The following is a 20610-nucleotide window of genomic DNA, read 5'->3' on the forward strand; positions in this document are numbered from 1 at the left end:
TAAGTCCAGTTCATTCCAGTGTCCTTCCTATTCCCCTCCCCCTCCCCAAGGTCTAATCCAATGGACTTCTATTGCCCCCCACATTGTGTGTTACCATCCACGTATCAGATAGAACACTCAGCCTTTGGTTTTGGGGGGTTGGCTTATTTGATCTACCAGGGTAGTCCCCAGTTCCATCCATTTCTCTGAAAATGGCATCATTTCATCTTCTTCATGACTGAGTAATATTCTATCGTGCATTTTGCTTAACCCTCCATCTATTGAAGGGCACCTGGGTGGGTTCCACAGTTTAGCTGTTGTGAATTGAGCTGCTATGTACATTGATGTGGCTGAGTCCCTGCAGTATGGGCTGATTTTAAGTCCTTTGGGTCTAAACTGAGGAGTGCTACACACCCACATTGTATCAGACGACAGTTCACCTAAAGAACAATTCCAACCACTTGGTTCTGGATGATTGTAAAAGAGTGTGTGTGTGTGGGGGGGAGGCTCCAAGTTCACGTTCAGCTCTTGCTGTCCGGGATTTATCACTTCTCTGGCTTTTGCATTCAGTAATTGCTCAGCAACTAAAAATAACCCTGAAATGGATCGACAACCCGAAACCTGAAAGCCCTCCAGAAATAAACGCGGAGGGTGAAGCGGACTCAGCCAAGAAGCCCGTCCATTCTCAACTCGAGGGATTTCTCGGATCACAAGTGCCTCTTGCAACGCAGAATAGACTGGTTTCCACCCACCCTTCCCTCATGCTTTTGAAAATTTCTTGGAAAGAACATTTGACCTTTCGGAGCGTCCTTTCCAAAGCAAACAGGTGGCATTATCGTTGAGCCCCATGCTTTTGGAACTTCGATCATCAACCTTGTGGAAAAAAAAAAAATTCTGTATAAATGAATAAAAGACCTGCCTCTTTTATATATGAACTTACTTTGAGAACAGCTGCCGCAATCGGGGTTTAGAATGAAAGCCCCTTTGAATTCATCCTGGGAACCGATTCGGCTGGGAGCAGGTCATATCACGAGAGGCATGAGCTCTTGATCCTGGGTGGGTCGCACAGGTCACCCGTTGTGAGTTGAGCTGCTACAAGCGTCCCCCAAGGCTCCTGATGGCTTTGTCCCCAATGCAGCAAAGTCAGACTCAGGGCATGGGAAGGGATTGGATCTCTAGGACTCTGACCTCCTCGCTGGGTGCATCCACGGAAGGATCCGGAGCCGGCGGCGTTGTCGAGAGCCAGTGGACACTCTGGAAAGTGGCACCCGGTCCGACAGAGTGGGTCCCCGAAGGAGATGTTCCCCGATATTTGTTACAAAAAAAGTGGTTTCATGAAGCCGCGCTCTGCACGGACAGGAGAATCCACTCGCTGGTCTACACCCGGTCGGCTCCGGCCACACTGCAAGCGGATCCGCATCGCCCAGCGTGGGGGCCGATAGCAACTGCATCCACGGAATCGTCGCCAAGACCTGGGGATCCCATCCACGGAGAGATGGCAAAGCCGACCTCCCGGAGAGGGCAGCAGCTGACCGTCACCCGTCACCGCGGACACCTGGATCCTGGGGGTCGCGTCCTACAGGGGCGTGGGGGGACTTGCAGGTGGTCAGCTCTGCAGCCGCCGGAGCAAACGTGGAAATCTGGGCATGGACGCCGCCTCTGTCCCTGCTGCGGGGGCTTCTGACGCGTCCTCAGCTCTTGGGTCTCTGTGTCCCTGAGCTTAGTCTCCCTGCAGGACTCCACATGTGATCTCGTCCCAAGTCCCCCCCGGAGACCACCCCCAGCACAAAATAGCAGGACAGGAGCTCATCATCTGCAGCTGACCCCCACGGACCTGTCCCTCGGACTCAGGGACCCAGGAAGGGGCTCCCGTGTGCCCCAAGAGCTGCAAGAGGGGACAGAGCATTTTCTTGCGGCCGTTCAATTTTTTTTTAAGGGCATTTGATGGTGCCACAGTCGGACGCTCTCCTGAGTGAACGTTTATTGTCCCCCAGCCCCAAGGAAAACCCCCTCCCCAGCCCTATTTTGCATTTTATTGAGAGACAGGGTCTCCCTGAGTTGCTTAGCGCCTCCCTTTGGCGGAGGCTGGCTCTGACCTCGCCATCCTCCTGCCTCAGCCTCCTGAGCCGCTGGGATGACAGGCGTGGGCCACGGCACCTGGCAAAAACCTGCATTTTAACATCCAATCAAGGGCCATGTTGCAGGATATCAGGGTCTTATTGCTCTCTTCTCCCAGAGGACCTTTGATCCACGGAAGCAGCCGGATTATTTCATCCCAAGGGAAGGGACCCCAGGAGGAATCTGGCCTCCTATAAAGACGGAACGTAGTAGTTTCTCATTAAATTCAGAACGTTTGATGGACACCCAGCTGGGTCCGATCCACCCTGAGGGTCACACCCTGCGCTTTACTGGACGTGTGCCCATGCGGCCTGGGGTCTCCCAGTTTGCGTCCCCTCCTGGGCCCCCGGAGGCTGCCCCCCGACAGTCGGCTGACGGACGTCTACCCCCATATCAGGGCTGACTGCAGAAACGGGCTCGTCTTCCCACACTGTCTCCCTCTCTCCTGCTTCCTGCTTCCTCTCGGCGCCGTCTGAAGCCACCTGCAGGGAATTTAACCAACGACCATAAATGACCCTCAGGACCACAGCTTTGTCGGCCGCGGACAAAGCACCGTCAAGACCTAGAGAACCCTGCACAGGGCCCCACCAACTCTCTCTGCCGTGGAGCGTCCTGCGCGGTCCCTTCTCCTCTCTGCGTTAGGAATCCACATGTTTTTTCCCCAGGAAATCACCAGCTTTGAGTTGGAAGCATTTTTTATTAATTTTTTTTCTGGGACGAGACTTTCAGTTTCTTCCCTTAAAGACAAACAAAGACAGCGAAATCAGGAGTTGGGCAATTGCCAGGAAGAGAAAAGAAAAGACTCTTTTGTGTGGATGAAAGATTTCGCAGAGATGTTCCCGAGACGATAAAGATGTGCACTAAATAGAACGCACTCGGAGCAACGCTCCAAAGAAAACTCCTTTGGCCCGAGAGCCGCCGAGTGCGTTTAAAAATAAGTGGTGGCTGCTGCTGATCAGACTCTTTCCCCCTCTGTAGAGTTTATGTGGCCCGTTGGAAAGATCATCAGGAGAAACCCTTCAGTATTTGTACAGCAGCAGAAAATTGCGCAAGAGCCAACCCTTGCATGTCTCTGTTTGCTGGTCTTGAACCTGGGCACCTGTCCAGTGCGGTCTTAGCCAAGAACACTGCGGGGAAGGACCCCGGGTCAGACCACTCAGGTCTGAGATCCTGGCTGAAATGTCAAAGCATCTGAAAGGTGTTTCTGGTCATGGGTGGTTGATTAGGATCGTCACCTTGATTGAAGTAGGAGACACTGAGGAAATGCTTAGGACAGGTCCTCTGCGTGACATTATGTCCTTAGTGTGTTCGGGGGTGTATAGTTTTCCTTGTGCATGAATCAGCCCAAACAGTGCCCCTGTCTTGAGACCTGGCAGGTCCTCCTGGACTTCCTGCTCTGTTTCCCCATTTCCGTGACAATCCCTGGACACACACCTGAATCTGTGGGTTCAATTAATTCTCTAGTAGTTCCAACTGCCTTTCTCTGTGGCCAGGATAGACTCATTATAACACTGGATTTTTGCAAAAGCCTTTAACAATCTGTTGGAACTTTATTTTCTATTTATTAAATATAGATTTAAAAAAAAAAAAAACCTGGCGACCACGTATTATCTCCCATTCTGTGACGTGGCATCGATAGTGTGATAAAACGACAACGTGAATGTAGCGGAACCCAGCCTTGCCTTCCCATCCCTCGGGCATTAGGTTTGAAAGGATGTTGGATGCCCTCCCTGACGGCCAGCCGTGAATTTATATCTGACCCTCAAGAAAAAAAAAAAAAAAAAGTGGACATTTTTCGTTTAATAATTCAGAAACAGAGACCTTTTTATGGGAGAAGTTTCTGAGAGTTTGCTCTGTGTTCGACATGCCCACCAGGACAGGGCTATCTTAGGGGGATGAACACATGGCAATTAATTCTTTTGCCCAGAGAAGCAGCGGACACTCGTGTTTAAAATTCAGAGGCTCCTCCTCCGTGTGATTTAAAAAGGGAATGTTCTGTTCTGGAGGCGGACTCCCTGGAGAAGAGGTTGCTAATGGTAAGAACAGCTAGTGTCGAGGATGTACCGCTGCTCCCCAGCCGGACACGTTTACCAAGCGACTAAAAGCGATCTCATATTTCTGGGCTTCACCTTCCATATGTCTTACGGGAGGAAAAATAATCACCCTGGGCTCCGCGGCAGGCGGCTTGGGCGGATCTCTGAATGAGAGAGAATTTGGAGAGACGTGCCACCAAGTATTCTTAATGGGAAGGTTCAAGATGGGAGACTGCAAACCAGTGACGGTCTCAGGCAGAAAGTCCGCTGCTTCCATAAGGCTGCTGTTTAGACACAGAAAGATCCCTTTAGATCAGGACCGGCACCGTCAAAGGACGAGAAGGAGAAAAATCAGTATTGAAGGACGATCACCGACAGATTCCAGGGCAGTCATTCGGAAGAAAGCGTGTCCAGCTTTCAGGCAGGAATTCGTCTCAGAAGGCTCGGTTCCAGAAAATGATGGGATTAGCCACTAAGGGTTGGTAGCAGGAGGAAGGCAAAATAAGAACCTTCTTAAAAAATTGTTTTTCTTAATCTCCTGAGTCTGTGAGTATGTTAGGAGACATAGTAGGTTAGTCAGGGTTCTCCAAAGAGACAGAAGAAGAAGATTAGGTAGATAGATGCATAGATAGAGAGATGGATAGATAGACAGATAGATAGACGGATAGATAGACAGATGGATAGATAGATAAATGCATAGATAGATGCATAGATAGATGCATAGGTAGATAGATAAATGCATAGATAGATAGATGCATAGATAGATGCATAGACTGATAGATGCATAGATAGATAGATGCATAGATAGATAGATGCATAGATAGTTGCATAGATAGATGCATAGATAGATAGATGCATAGATAGATGCATAGATAGATAGATGCATAGGTAGATAGATAGATGCATAGATAGATAGATGCATAGGTAGATAGATAGATGCATAGATAGACAAATGCATAGACTGATAGATGCATAGACTGATAGATGCATAGATAGATAAATGCATAGACTGATAGATGCATAGACAGATAGATGCATAGGTAGATAGATAGATGCATAGATAGATAGATGCATAGATAGACAAATGCATAGACTGATAGATGCATAGACTGATAGATGCATAGATAGATAAATGCATAGACTGATAGATGCATAGATAGATAGATGCATAGACTGATAGATGCATAGACTGATAGATGCATAGACTGATAGATGCATAGATAGATAGTTGCATAGATAGATAGATGCATAGATAGATAGATGCATAGATAGATAGTTGCATAGACTGATAGATGCATAGATAGATAGATGCATAGACTGATAGATGCATAGATAGATAGATGCATAGACTGATAGATGCATAGACTGATAGATGCATAGACAGATAGTTGCATAGATAGATAGATGCATAGACAGATAGATGCATAGACAGATAGATGCATAGACAGATAGTTGCATAGATAGATAGATGCATAGACAGATAGATGCATAGACAGATAGATGCATAGATAGATAGATGCATAGATAGATAGATGCATAGACTGATAGATGCATAGACTGATAGATGCATAGACAGATAGTTGCATAGATAGATAGATGCATAGACAGATAGATGCATAGACAGATAGATGCATAGATAGATAGATGCATAGATAGATAGATGCATAGATATATAGATGCATAGATAGATAGATGCATAGACAGATAGATGCATAGATAGATGCATAGATAGATAGATGCATAGATAGATAGATGCATAGATAGATAGATGCATAGATAGATAGATGCATAGACAGATAGATGCATAGATAGATGCATAGATAGATAGATGCATAGACTGATAGATGCATAGACTGATAGATGCATAGACAGATAGATGCATAGACAGATAGATGCATAGACAGATAGATGCATAGGTAGATAGACAGACAGACAGGTGCATAGTTAGACACATACATACGGACATACGTAGATCCGTCTATCGCTGGCACCCTGGCCAGAGAACTTGCAGGTCCAGTGTCCGAGGACGGACAGGAAGAGTGTCCCAGAGGAGGCCACAGGACGCGCATCTCCCCTCTCTGCAGCCCCCGAGGTCGCCTGGCCCTTCCACGCCGAGGGCAGCTCCCGCCCGCTCCGTGCAGGACGCACAGCCTGGTCTCCCCTGCACACTCCCCCACAGACACCCCCAGACGTCAGGCTGTGCCAGGAGCCGGGCGGCCCCTCACCAGGGCCAGCCGACTCCCAAGCTCCCCGTCCCACCTGGTAAATGAGGAAGGGAGGCGGCAGGTGAGACCCCGACGCTCGGTGGTGACTCGGACCAGGGCATCCCAGAGCCCGGGGCCACTCCTCAGCCCAGTGCCCTGCACCCCGACTTCCAAAGTCCATGCATGCCCTGGGCTCGGGCGCTGGGCCTGCCGGGGCTCACCAGCAGGTTCAGGACACGCCGCTGAGCCAGGGTCACCGTGTCCCCAAGTGTCAGCATTTCCAATCTGGGGCACGTGACTTGCTTTTTATACCCTGGGGGGGGGGTGCAAAGGCTGCACCCAGGGCCAGGTCTGGGAGGGAGTGCCCTGTCCCCAGGTAAGGTCACTGTGTCACTGCGTGGACTGGAGGCAGGTGGGGTGTGGCTGGAGAAGGTGGCATTGGGGACGTGACTTTGGGGCATCTATTTTGTACCTGGAAACACAAGTCTCTCTCTGCTTCCTGGTCACCATGGGAACCGCTTGCCCCACCTCACCCCTCTGCGGGGATGGAGCCCGGATCAAGCCCAGATGGGGGCCAGCGTTGGACACAGAGAACGAGACAGAGGGTCAAGCAATGCGTGGGTGCCTCGCGTTGAAGTCCGCCCGGGCTTAAAGCATGTTCAGGTGCGCGTATGTTTCCACATTTGCACTCCTCTCTGCACTCGGAGGGAGTTTCTATAATCATGGCTCCTCATCAGAGACCAGCCCATCGGGGACACGGTCTGCTTCCCTCGGTCAAACTGACCAAGAGCCAGTCTCATCCAGAAACGCAGACAGAGATCCTGGGACAACGTTTAATCCAATGTCCAGCCACCCCGGGGTCCAGTTGGTGGGGTGTCCACAGAGGGGCTTTCTTGTCTCTTTTTGTATGACACCACTCAGGCCTGGGTCACTCCGACAGTGTGGACGCACTGATAGCCCAGGGACACGGCATTAGAAAGTACGGCTCAGTTTGCCTTCAGTTCCTGCAACCTCAGAACCACGGGTGCCTCTGAGTTCAGTGCTCAGTACCAAAAAAAAAAAGAAAAAAAGAAAAGAAAAGAAAAGATGATTCATGCAACTGCTGGGATTGATTACAGATGCACAGCGTCTTCTCCCTTCCTCCGCCCCCCAAGGAAAATCGTGGCACATCTCTGTCCTACTCGGCTACATTTTTCAACGGTGACAAGCTGCCACCTGCAATACGCGCATCGACGCCGACGTGCCTTCCGCCTCTGGTAACGAGATGCTGAGCGGAAAATTTGGAGGACGGTGGCGTCTGATTGCCAACCCTTCTCTGGAGATCCTCGGAGACGTCTCCACATCTGGCTCCGTGTCAGTGCTCGAGACCTGATTGGGTTTTCCGAGCGCCGCTGCCGCCTGATTCTGCAAATCCTCCTCCTCTTTAGAGATGCTCGAAATCCAACAAAAAGAAAATGATGCGATTGGAAAAAAATATATATATATTTTTGTCTTCCCTTCAAGACGGGTCATTTTCCAGAGAAGAAGAGTTTTATACATTCCCCAAGACTCACACCTGTAGACCCTCGGGTATAAATACACAACCGACTTCATGCACCTGCACAGTTGCATGTGCGTGCATGAGGGTGCATGTGTGCACACATAGATATCCGCAAAACGTCCCTTTGCCAAGCACACAGGAAGGCGACGGCTGGATTGCAGATGACTTCTTCAAAGTGTTCGTTTATTTCTCGGTCACGTCGGCGGGTAGGTACTGCCTGCGAGGTTGGGAACCACAGGCAATTTGTCACCTAGATTAATTAAACACTCGGCTCCCGTGGATTTCTGTAGGTTCCGTGACAAATGGGTGTCGGCCAGAATTTCCACTTTTCCGCTTAAGCACACTCATTCTTGGCCTCCGGACACGGTCGGCAACACCCGTTTTAGCCTTTCGGGCTATCGATCCTGTCTTTTAGAATGATTGCCGCTGTAGCCAGTGTTCTTGGCCAAATGCATATTAGGTTCTTCAACCAAGTATAGGTTCCATTTTCCTGTCGGGAGACTCGGGGCTCAGTTTGAAGACCAGAGCCCGTAATGAAAGAGTTGGTGGAAACATAGACACTCATGAAAAATCAAAGTCACGTTGTTGATGATTCTGGGTTCTTGAAATACTTGTTCTTTTAGGATTCCAAGTTTCCTGCATTTTTTTTGGGGGGGGTATACATTTGCATAGAACCAATGCACATTCTCCCAGACTCTGCAGCCTTTATAACATTTAAGACAATGTAAATGTTCTGCAAAAAGTTGTTACATTGTATCACATCGAAAATAGGGAGGAGGAACAGGTTTTGCAAAAGTTCACTAGAGACACAATGTCTCCCAACTGTTTTAATTCGCAGCTTAATTTACTTTAATCCCAATCTGGAATCTATGGATGTGGGGCGTTCACATAGGGGGCCACATAGATCTCATCAGAGAGGCGAATCGAGGCCACCCAGAGCCTGGGACAGGCTTCCACTTGGATTCACGAGGTTAGAACGAGTGGGATGTTGGGAAGAGAAGTGGTCACGGCGTCCACGTTGGAGACTCGGTCACGTAGGCTCTGAGCTCATAGAACCCAATGCACATTCTGTGTATTTCTAAGCTCTGTTGCTTTTACCCAGATCACTCAAGAGATGGGGCACTTCCTTGCAAAGAAATAAGAATTAAAAAAAATGACACAGTAGTTCCCTCTTATGGGTACGGGGATCCTTGGTGTTTTCCTGGAACTGCAGAGAGTCCCCAAACCTATATAACCTACAATTTTTCCTAATTTATGTATGAGCGAAAAAGTGTATGTATGTTTACATAGATATTTTAATTTTTGTAGGTATGATAAGGTTTGATATACGAAACAGGAACAGAAAGTAATGAATCAGGCACAGTAAGAGACAATCCACCGATACTGACCGACGAATAGAGCAATTATGACCATATAGTGCAATGAGTCATACAAAACCTATGGATCGTCCATTTCTGGAATCTGACACTTGATGTTCAGTCCCTGGTGGCCGACTCCATGGCTCTGGCCCAAGGGGAGCAGAACAAGATGGCAGCAGGGCCTGGAGGAGGAGAGCAGCTCAGGACAGGGCACCAGGGAGCAGAGAGAGCTCTGTCACCAGGGACAGGACAGAGACCCCCAAAGGCACAGCCCAGAAAGAAGAAAGGAAGGAAGAAAATTCAATCCACATGAATCCCACTGGAGACTTGGAGATGGTTTATAGACTCTCCCCGGGACGTGGACTTGTGACTGGCTTCGGCCAACGTGTCCTAAGCGAGATTCAAGATGATTCCAATGGTGACTGAGTTTTCGGACGGTGATGTGCATAGATGGGTGTCTTTTTTTGTGGCGCATAAAATAAAGATGACGATTAAAGCAGAGCACATCTTTAATTGGAGACGAGACTACTTCCCTTCTCCTTGGCCCCACATACCACGTCTGAATTTTAGATTTCATGGTGGTTCTTCTAAAAGAATCGGAATGCAGGGTGGGCTTGGGGGTGGGTGGAGCAGGAAGATGCTAGGGAGCAATGCCTAGGTTGGCTGATTCAATCGTGTCTTTTATTAGTGCACAGACCTTAATGGAGGCAGATTTCGTTTTTTAGACGTGCTTAGAAACCCATTCCCCGGCTCCGTCTCAACTGACCTTTGCCATGCACGGTTCTGAGCCTCCGGGGACACTCCCCTGTCTCTCACTCTGCCTTTGAGGTTCTGCCACAGAGGAACCTGCGGGCGGCGCAGTTGAGCATGCTCAGTTCACACACCACCTCCCTCTGAGTCTCATAAGATCCGTGCCCCCCCGGCCCCCCCCCCACTCCATTCCCTCTCTATTTTCCACATTTGACAGAAGCCTAGGACCCTTGGCCTTCTGAGTTTGGCTGATTTCACTTCACATAAATGGTCCTCAGTTCCGTCCATTTTGCCTGCGAATACCATGATTTCCTTCTTCATGGCTGAGTAATACTCCACGGTGTCTATACACCACACTTTCTTTATCCCTTCATCCATGGATGGACACCTGCCCCGGCTCCATGCTTTGGGTATTGTGAATTGTTTTGCCATCAACCTGGGAATCCATACATCCCTGTGGTAAGATGAGTTCAGTTCTCCAGGGTAAAGACTAAAGGGTCACATGGTGGCTTCATGCCTAGTGATTTGAGGAACCTGCACCAGTGTGGGGGTTGCTCAGTTCTTTTCGGTGGTGAGTAATACTCCATTGTCCGAAGGGACAACACTCTGTTCACCTCCTGAAGGACACCCGGGTCGATTTCACCATCTGGCGCTTGTGAATGAAGCGGCTGTACACACCCACGTGCAGATTCTTGTGGGGGCCTGAGTTCTGATCCCCCCGGGTTGAGTTCCAAGGAGTGTGGTGCTGTGGCCAGAGCGGCCGAGGCTGGGAGAGAGAACCTGAGGTCCGCCGCACTCACCCAGGGGAGCCTGGTCTCCTCCGTGTCCCTCCCGCGCTCAGCTGCAGAAACTCAGGACTTGATGGAGCAGGATCTGATGGCTCCTCGCGGCTCAAGTTGCTCGGGGATCTGAGGCTGAGTCCTCCGCAGGCTACTTTGATTCCGAGGGACAGATGGAGGGACGGGCGCCCAGGGCCACGCGTCTGGTCTGGGCCTCCCGCCTGGTGGGGGGGAGCTTGCAGCAGCCGATGGGTTCACGCCCCGGGATTCCAAAGCTCACTCGGGAAACGAGGAGAAAAATCCGTCCTTGACCGCGTTCAGTCCGACTTTCTTTCCAAATAATTAAAAGTTTCTGGAAAGAACTTTGTAGCTGAAGCCCCTGCCTGACACGGGGACCAGGAGGGGACTTAGCAGGTCACTTCCTTCCAAGCCACCTCTGATTGAGGGGCTTTGCTGGCCACCACCCCGTGGGTAAAAGGGATGATTTTTGTCTTTATTTTCATACAAAAGGCGCGATGCTCTGAAGACCTGGACAAGCCCCATACGTGCTGGTGATACGCTCGACTTTCTCCTGGGCTGTGATAACTGTGACATGTTGTGGTCCCTGAGTTGTGCGTTTTCTTGTTGTACGAGTCGGTATTAGGTGCCGTCTGCTGCTTTGAGTAGTGGGATTCATCTCCTGGGGTGGTCGGTCCCTAAGCAGGAGAAGAAAACCCAGGCAACTGCGCCCCCAAGAACTACCAGAGGGCTCCGAGCGTGTGACAGACTAATCACGTCCTCAAGGGCTTGGTGGCTGCCTTGTGTGACCTTAGGGCTCGGGAATATGTTGTCTTATCTAGAAAAAGAAACGTGCCGTTGGGGCTGAATTAGGAACCTCGGGGTGCGGACATGGTACTGGGTCATCCAAGTGGGTCCAAAGTAACCACATGAGTTTCTAAAGTCGGAGAATCTTTCTCAGCGGTTGGCTGAGGGCCAAATGACTATAGAAAAAGGGTTTGAGCCGAGCGCAGTGGCCCACGCCTGTCATCCCAGCAGCTCGGGAGGCTGAGGCAGGAGGATGGTGAGGTCAAAGCCAGCCTCTGCCAAAGGGAGGCCCTCAGCAACTCAGGGAGACCCTGTCTCTGAATAAAATACAAAATAGGGCTGGGGACGGGGCTCAGGGGTCGAGGGCCTGTGGGTTCAACCTCCCGCATCCCCCTTCCCCCCAACAAAAACAGAAAGAAAGATAAAGCATCTAAAAAAATGCACTGGTGCTGACTTTGAAGGCAGAGGTGACCCCAAGCCAACAAACGGAGGCGTCACTCACTCCAGACACTGAAGCAGACACAGAAACAAAACCCTGCTAGTGCTTCAGAAGCGGACCAACCTCGCGGGTCTTGATCGGACCCAGTGAGACCCGTGTCACCTTCCAGATTGGCACAACAACAGCATCCTACGTCGGAGCTATATTCAGGCACCACGTTTCTGGCGGCTTCTTCAGCAGAGAGAGAGAATGGGTCCCGTCAGGAGGTGGGGAGCGCCAGGGAGGCCATTAAAGGTGAGCTCTCAGATGCACGACACTTGCAGGGTACCGGGTGTGAAATAGGGATGTACTGAACACACTGAATGAGCGTGCACACCCCAAAATGCCAAAATTGGAGGCTGTGTTATTTAGATGCACAACTTGCACCTAGCGCCATGATGTTCCTAGGGCCATAGTCTTGCAATCCCTGCAAAGCGTCCCTCTTCTTCACGGTCCCCAACCTTAGGGAGCCCCCAGAATTCTTCAAACTGCGGCTTCTTTCTCCATCTTCAAAGTGGACAGAAAGATCTCTCAGAGCAGAAGCCACAGACCCCCATCCCTGCCTCCCCCTTTGCCATGTCCTGATTGACAGCAGAACGTGGCGGAGCGTCACCTTCAATGACAGTCAGCAAAGTGCCGCGTGGAATAGTCTGTGCAGCCGGGTAACCATGTCTTCGTTCAGAAGGGAGCTCCTGTTAGTTACTCGTATTGGGATATTTATATAGGAGAAGCCCTCGCCTTTCCTTCCCCACCCAATCTTAAGGGTGCAAAGACCAGTTAGGAAGATTCATATCCAATTCTCTGGGCTTTGTCTTCCGTTCCTTTAGTAAATAAGGTTACGTCGCACGTTTGGTGATGCACGTTTGGAGGGCACCCTTATTGTACGGTTTAGGATCTGATTTTCAGTGGGCCGCACGTGACCCAGGACTCGATGCTGCTCATTCTTTTAAAGAATGTCTTTATATAGATCATGTGATTTGAAATTGGAATTTATAGGAAAAGTATTGTTCATTGAAAAATCCTGAGGTTCAGCCTCATAATAGCTCTTTGACTGAAGGGGCAGATGATTATTCCTGTCTAACAGACGAGGAGCGAAAACTCAGAGACGTGTGATCTTCCGCCCCAGGTCACCAGCTACACCTGTTGGAGTCCTGGGGTTGAATGGCTTAAAAAAGACAGTGCCAATCAGTCAGTCTGTCCATCCATCATTTTTGTTAACTTCCTATTCATCCACCTGTCTGCCATCTACCCATCCATCCATCCATGTCTCCATCCATCCATCCACCCATCCCTCCATCCATCCAACCACCCATCCATCCATTCATACCTCCACCCATCCATCCATCCATCCAACCATCCCTCCATCCATCCCTCCGTTCACCCACCATCCATCCATCCACCCATCCCTCCATCCCTCCATGCACCCATTCATCCATCCATCCCTCCACCCATCCATCCATCCATCCAACCATCCCTCCATCCATCCTTCCATCCATCCATCCATCCCTCCATCCATCCATCCCTCCATCCCTCCACCCATCCATCCATCCCTCCATCCCTCCACCCATCCATCCCTCCATCCATCCATCCACCCATCCCTCCATCCATCCATCCATCCACCCACCCATCCATCCATCCATCCCTCCATCCATCCATCCCTCCACCCATCCATCCCTCCATCCATCCATCCAACCATCCCTCCATCCATCCATCCATCCACCCACCCCCCATTCATCCATCCCTCCATCCATCCATCCCTCCACCCATCCATCCCTCCATCCATCCATCCACCCATCCCTCCATCCATCCATCCATCCACCCACCCATCCATCCATCCATCCCTCCATCCATCCATCCCTCCACCCATCCATCCCTCCATCCATCCATCCAACCATCCCTCCATCCATCCATCCATCCACCCACCCCCCATTCATCCATCCCTCCATCCATCCATCCCTCCATCCATCCATCCCTCCACCCATCAATCCCTCCCTCCATCCATCCACACATCCCTCCATCCATCCATCCATCCATACACCCACCCATCCATCCCTCCATCCCTTCATCCCTCCATCCATCCATCCCTCCATCCATCCATCCACCCATCCCTCCATCCATCCATCCACCCATCCCTCCATCCATCCATCCATCCACCCACCCACCCATTCATCCACCCATCCATCCATCCCTCCATACCTCCATCCATTCATCCATCCATCCCTCCACCCATCAATCCCTCCCTCCATCCATCCAACCATCCCTCCATCCATCCCTCCATCCATCCACCCATCCCTCCATCCATCCATCCATCCATCCATCCATACACCCACCCATCCATCCCTCCATCCCTTCATCCCTCCATCCATCCATCCATTCCTCCATCCATCCATCCACCCACCCATCCATCCATCCATCTCTCCATCCATCCATCCCTCCATCCACCCACCCATCCATCCATCCATCTCTCCATCCATCCATCCCTCCATCCACCCATCCATCCATCCATCTCTCCATCCATCCATCCACCCATCCACCCACCCATCCACCCATCCACCCATCCATCCATCCATCCATCCATCCACCCATCCATCCATCCATCTCTCCATCCATCCATCCCTCCATCCACCCACCCATCCACCCATCCACCCATCCATCCATCCATCCATCCATCCACCCATCCATCCATCCATCTCTCCATCCATCCATCCCTCCATCCACCCACCCATCCACCCATCCACCCATCCATCCATCCATCCATCCATCCACCCATCCATCCATCCACCCATCCATCCATCCACCATCCACCCATCTACCCATCCATCCACCCATCCATCCCTCCATCTCTCCATCCTTCCATCCCCTATTCTAAGGCCAGTCTTGATCCACCATGTTCCTACGTAGACCAGTTAACAATGAGTCAGTTGGGTGTAGACTGTCTACGCAGCAGATTCAGGGATTGAGTGGCAGCCGAGGAGCCCGACTCCAGGCTCCCAGGGTGGGGAAGACAGACGTGAGCTCAGAGCCGACATGGGGTCCTTGGGTGCTGATTGACACTAGCTCTGGCTCTGGTGGGGACAGGCGGTGGCTCTCTGCTGGGTCCTTCTGGCGCACATCTGTGTCTCTGGCTCCACTTCGTTGGTCTTTTGCACGATTGTCTTCTGCTTCAAGATCCGGGAACCACCAACCTCCTTATCTTCCTTTGCTCCCAAATGGGAAAGTCCGAGACTGAGGAATTGATAAGGTAGATGAGGGCCCGTCTGTGGCCCAGCTGCCACAGGGCCTTGGCGTCCCATTCACGGGGGGGACTCCCAACGGCTGGGAGCCAGCCCGGGACACGGCGACTTGTTCGTAGCCTTTCATGAAATCCAAAGGCAGATCTTGGGTTTGGAAAACATGCCTGGGCTTCTCCTTCTCAGTTTTGAAAGAACAGCGTCGAGCGACTGTGGACGATGTGCATGCAAAACGCTAAGGACCGGCTGTCACCAGCGTGCCCAATAAATATGATCCAGTGTCACTTCCTGGGCGCCCGACTTGAACCATGTCCTGAAATGATACGGTGGCTTTCAGCTGCCGCTGTAGTCAGCGAGGCCGACGCACCTTTTATTAACTTGTTTCTTTCTGGGTCGCTGCAAACAGAATGGGATTTTTAAACCTAAATTATATTTTTGTTCCATTTTATGACAATAATTATATTTTTCAACAGTGTTTGCCATTTCAATTTGATAACAGTATTTGAACCTTTTTTTTTTTTGCTGAGACGAATGCATGCTCTTAGCTGTCATAGTGACTCGGGGGCTGCACATTCCATAATCCCATAATACATATGGCACCTGGATCTCACCATTCTTGAACTCCACCTTCCCGTGAGCGCAGACAGATTTATGTTTGAGAAGGGACTTTGGTTATAAAAAAAAGATTAAATCCTGAATATCTGAGAACCGCTCTTCTTCTTTTTGCTTTGACTTATGACAGACTTTTTGGCTGGATATAAAATTCTTTGGTTGCCAACTTTTTCCTCTAGATTTTTAAAAAAATCGTGTTTCGAACGCTGTCTTCTGAGTGACATGTCTGAGCGCCACACGGTTTGGCTGCAGGCGGAGCAACGTGTTTTTAATCCAATCTGAGGAGGCTTGTCCTCTCTCATTCCAAGAATGTGACATTTTTTGGAAAAGGCAAAAGATGTCCAGATGGTGACATGATCTGTCCCTGTCCAGGGGCACGTGGAGGGACGAGTGGGCAGGACGGAGTTGGTTTTCAGGACGGTGACGATCCTCCGTGTTCACCACACGCACCCCATGATGGCGGTGTGTGCCGCGACGGTGGACACGGGACTGCCCTGTGTGCAGACCGTAATCGTGAACACACGTCACTCGTAAAAATGATTCAAAGCGAACAGAGTCAGCACCTGCTTTTCATAAAAATCTGACATTTTTGCAAAGTTGCACCTCGATATCGTCTTTTCCCCAAGTGTCCAAAAATGCGGACTTTCACGCGGTTTTCACAGCGTCTCATGGAATTTAAGAAAAAGGCGCTCTGTTTACAAGGGCTCGGCAAGGGTCTTCAATAGCTCCAGGGAGCTCAGCTTGCCCTGCGCAATGACCGACAAAGATGTCACCTTGGACCAAGAAGGAGTTTCAAGGTGCAGGACACCATTTCTCAGGACTTCAGGAGCGTCGGCCAAGGTGGCCCTGCGTGCGCCGATTTAGAATGTGTACCCAGTCGGCGCCAACTCGGCGTGGACCAAATGCCAATCTGCATTTCTCTGCCCTCAGCAAAGCCCAGAGTCTCGTCTCCGGGGTGGTTCTCAAGCGTCCCCACGGAGGATCGCCCGGGCGTGATTGTGCACGGAGAATGTCCCTAAGCAATCACACGACACGGCAGCGCGGCGTCCCTCTACCCCCTCTGAGGGTCTCACCCCTGAAGTCCTGCGCCTGTAAGGCACAGCAGCTTCCGGAATCGGGCAAGGGGTGTATTTTTAGGTCTAGGTTGGGTGACGGTGCATGGGACACAGGTGACCGTGACTGGATCAGCCGAGGATGCTTCGGGCTGGGCATGGTGGGCCACACCTGTGATCCCAGTGACTTGGGAGGCCCAGGCAGGAGGATCCTAGTTTTAAGGCCACTGGAGGCCGCTTAGCAAGACCCACAGCAGCTTACCAAGACCCTATTTTCAAAAATAAAAAAATAAAAAGGGCTTCGTGCGTGGCTCAGCGACAGAGCACCCCAGGTTCCATTTTAATGATCTCATCAGAGTTTGTCCTTGTACCCCGCCCCCCTTATCCCGAATATCATCATCATCATCGACGTTTCCAAAGGAAGAGAATCGGGATATGGCAAGGGAGGCTGGTTTGCACTCACTTCTCAAGTGGGTTAGATAAATCCAGCTCCCCACCCAAATCTGGGTCCGTCCAAACAACAGGGTGGTTTCCCCTAACACCGCGGACAGGGAATTTCAGTGGTTCCAGAAACCACGCGAGCCAACGCGGGCGGAGGACTCAGTGACGCTGCCCACGGAGAGTCACACTGCGTTGCGTCTTGTGCATAAAACACACGGGAAGAGACACGGCGAGGCTTTGTCAGTATTTTCAAAAGTGTGTTTTTTTTTTAAAAACCAACACAGAGCTGAATCTGTGCAGATAAATACTTTAAAAGCAAATAAATGTCAATCATAGTGGCTTGAGGCTGGGACCCATTTTTGGGGGGGTTGGCGTGGGGAGAGGACCGACTTGGGTTTTTATCTTACTAAAAAGAAAGCCCTCCAGCCCGTCTGAAATGCAAGGTCGCCCTCCTAAACCCTCCTCGGCCATTTGTGCGTGAGCGGGTTCGTGGAGAAGGAAACAGTGGTGGGATGGGGGATGCGGTGATTAAAGACTGCGACTCCGCGGCCTTACCTGGTGGCCACGTTGACCATACAGGATTCCATGTCGGAGACGCCCCACGTGGCACAGAACCGAGGTCAGCCTTCAGCAAAAAAAGATCCAGAGTGCCTCTGCTCGTCCCTAACCCCTGCCCCCCTTATTGGGAATCTGCTTATCAGAGAGGACACTCAGCCTTTGGGTTTGGGGATTGGCTTATTTTAATCAGCACGACATCCTCCAGCTCCATCCATGGACCCTGACCCGTCTCTCCCTGATAGATCAAGTCTGACAGGGATGATGCCACTCGCCCGTCTCGTCGACCTCCAAATACGCGACCTTTGACATTTTTAGGTCTGTCATTTAATGACCCGTGTCGCGGATGCTTTGTTCTTTCTTGTTTTACTCATAGACTTTTATTTGTGTGCAAGACTTTGGGAGCTCATCAGCCGGTGCACAACAGGAAGTGCCCCACGCTTTGCACAATTCCTGCAGAGACTCAGGCATTAAAGCACCGAGCAGCCGTCGCCCTGTGGGTGCCCTTAGGCCCCAGATCCGGGCTCTTCTATTTAATATCTGTAAAACGGCTTCAGGTGGCTGCGGATAGATCACCCGTGTCCTGAAGCCCGGCAGCACCTGCAGAGGTCCTGCCCCTCAGAGCTCCTGGTCCCAATGGCGTCCTTGGAGTCTCTTGTCTTGACCTGTTTTTAGGGCTCCCTTGTCCTGTGTGCAATGCCTGGTGTCAAGGAGATTGGGAAGGTCAGAAAATCCAGTGGTTGGGTTGTGCACTGCACAAGCCTCGAGCTGTGCATTGCACGTAGACTGCTTGGGACTTTCGTGTCCTGTGTCATTTTATTTCTTTCTCCCCACAGAGCACCCTCCAGGACTCCCCACAAGGCGGGGGTCCCGGGCATCAAAAAGCAACCTCTGGCCCCTTCTGTCCGTCAAACTCCTGCTGCCGGGCAGGGTGGCTCCCGAGTAGGCGGCTCAGCTTCTTCCCGCTGCAGGGTCCACGCATCCTTGCAGCTGGCCGAGGACGACAGGGACACGCCATCTGTATACAACCCGTGGCCTCCGCGGGCCGTGCCAGAGAAAATGCTGACTGGAGGTGAGCACCGGTGGTCAGCAGGAGTAGAACCTCGTCTGGCTCAGAAGTAATGACCACTGCGTGTGCCCGGCGGCTGGAGGGGGAGCCCCAACACGTGTCCTGCGGGGCCTAATGACCAGAGGCCTCCTTGCTGCATTAGATCAGAGGCAGAGTCCATCCACTGAAATGGACACGATGCTGTCCAAGCATCGGTCACTCATCAGGGGACAGTCAAGGGTAACTGGGGGGATGCAAGAGTCCACAGAGGCCTGGGCTTCTTGGGAGCAGATAAAGAAGTGCATCTTGAAGAGTTTGCAGAAGGCGAGACACACGTCCACCCCGGGAGACCGGCTGCAGGCACCACCTGCTGACCATCCTCAAAAACTCAGGCCCTCATAAAACATGAGGGTTGCACAGAGCAGGTGAACTCATCCAAGCTCCTCTCTAGGCCACCTACGACCTAACGCAGGGCCAAGGCTTCACCGATCAGGATCGTTCTGCGTTATTCACGTAAGGAAAAATGTCTACAGGTTCCGGACCGATATAATTAAAAAATATGTATTTTCAATCCGCTGTTAGTTGTATTCGTAAATGTGCCGACTGTCTGAACCGAGCGGTCGGCTCTACTTGGGACTGGCTGTAGCTAAAGGGGAATTCAAAAGCACCTTGCATTGGTGCAACAGAGTGACCTACAGTGGTCACTGTGCCACAGCTGTCCCTGATCGATCCCGCCAGGATCTGAATAGAGCGGCTAATGGTTTTCTGAGAGATCCAATATCATCAACTGGTGGTGGTTGACTTTATTTATTTTAATTTTAATTTAATTTAATTTTATTCTATTCTATTCTATTTTATCTTTTGTCTAATGAGAAGCAAGGCTTTTCTCCCGTTACGTAAAAATAGCAGGAAATACACATTTATCACGGTTTGGTAGCTTTGGGGAAGTTGAGAACATCATTATTCCAAATCCATTCTTCCACACCTCGGAGTTGGGCTGCAAGGACGATTTCAAGGTCTAGATGTCGGTCGGACTCGGAAACAGGAGGACTTCGCCCCGTGATCTGCCCGTTCCTTCTGCCTGGGTTTGCGGGTGTGAGATTTAATATAAAATGCCATTTTTTTTTTCCCTGTCGCCTTTGCATTAACCAGCGATGCAGGTCCTTAATTAACCGGCTCCCCTCGATTACGATTCCAGAGACTTCCACCAGGAAAAGCCGCATCAGGTATTCATTTCTTCTTTCCCCGAGAGAAAGTAATTAGGAAAAAAGAGAAAGATTAGCGCCCTGGATTGATTGCCGAAGCCCCCTGAACAGAGAGGTCTGGAAGCAATTTGTAGATCAGAGTTCCAAAGCCCGACACTTGAAAAGTCGGGACGTTGATAGAATAGTGATCAGATACCGCATTCCACCCGGGTGTGTGTGATCAGCATCCGTTTCTCTTTCGCCACGAAGTTTTAAAAAAAGATCTTGCCTTGCTTATCAGGGCAGAATATTCTGCTTACCTTTCAGTTCAGCATTATGTGACACACATACAAATAAAAACTCTGGATACGCTCTTCCAGGCATGTTTTATGTAGCTGGACTCCATCTTTAAACACCTGCATTTATTTTATGAGTTTAGCCAAGA

General features: G+C 50.7%; 1 protein-coding gene across 1 annotated transcript in view; it reads left to right on the forward strand.

Annotated features, from left to right (window-relative positions):
- Positions 1 to 19459, forward strand: part of Pudp (pseudouridine 5'-phosphatase) — a 122362-nt gene extending 102903 nt beyond the window's left edge. Inside the window, exon 4 of the mRNA XM_077107835.1 lies at positions 18770 to 19459. Within this exon, the coding sequence (XP_076963950.1) occupies positions 18770 to 19009 (240 nt within the window). The 3' untranslated portion in view covers positions 19010 to 19459. The remainder of the gene's footprint in view (positions 1 to 18769) is intronic.
- The last annotated feature ends 1151 nt before the right edge of the window (positions 19460 to 20610 follow it).

Source organism: Callospermophilus lateralis, chromosome Y (genome assembly GCF_048772815.1).
Source record: "Callospermophilus lateralis isolate mCalLat2 chromosome Y, mCalLat2.hap1, whole genome shotgun sequence".
Lineage (NCBI taxonomy): Eukaryota > Metazoa > Chordata > Mammalia > Rodentia > Sciuridae > Callospermophilus > Callospermophilus lateralis.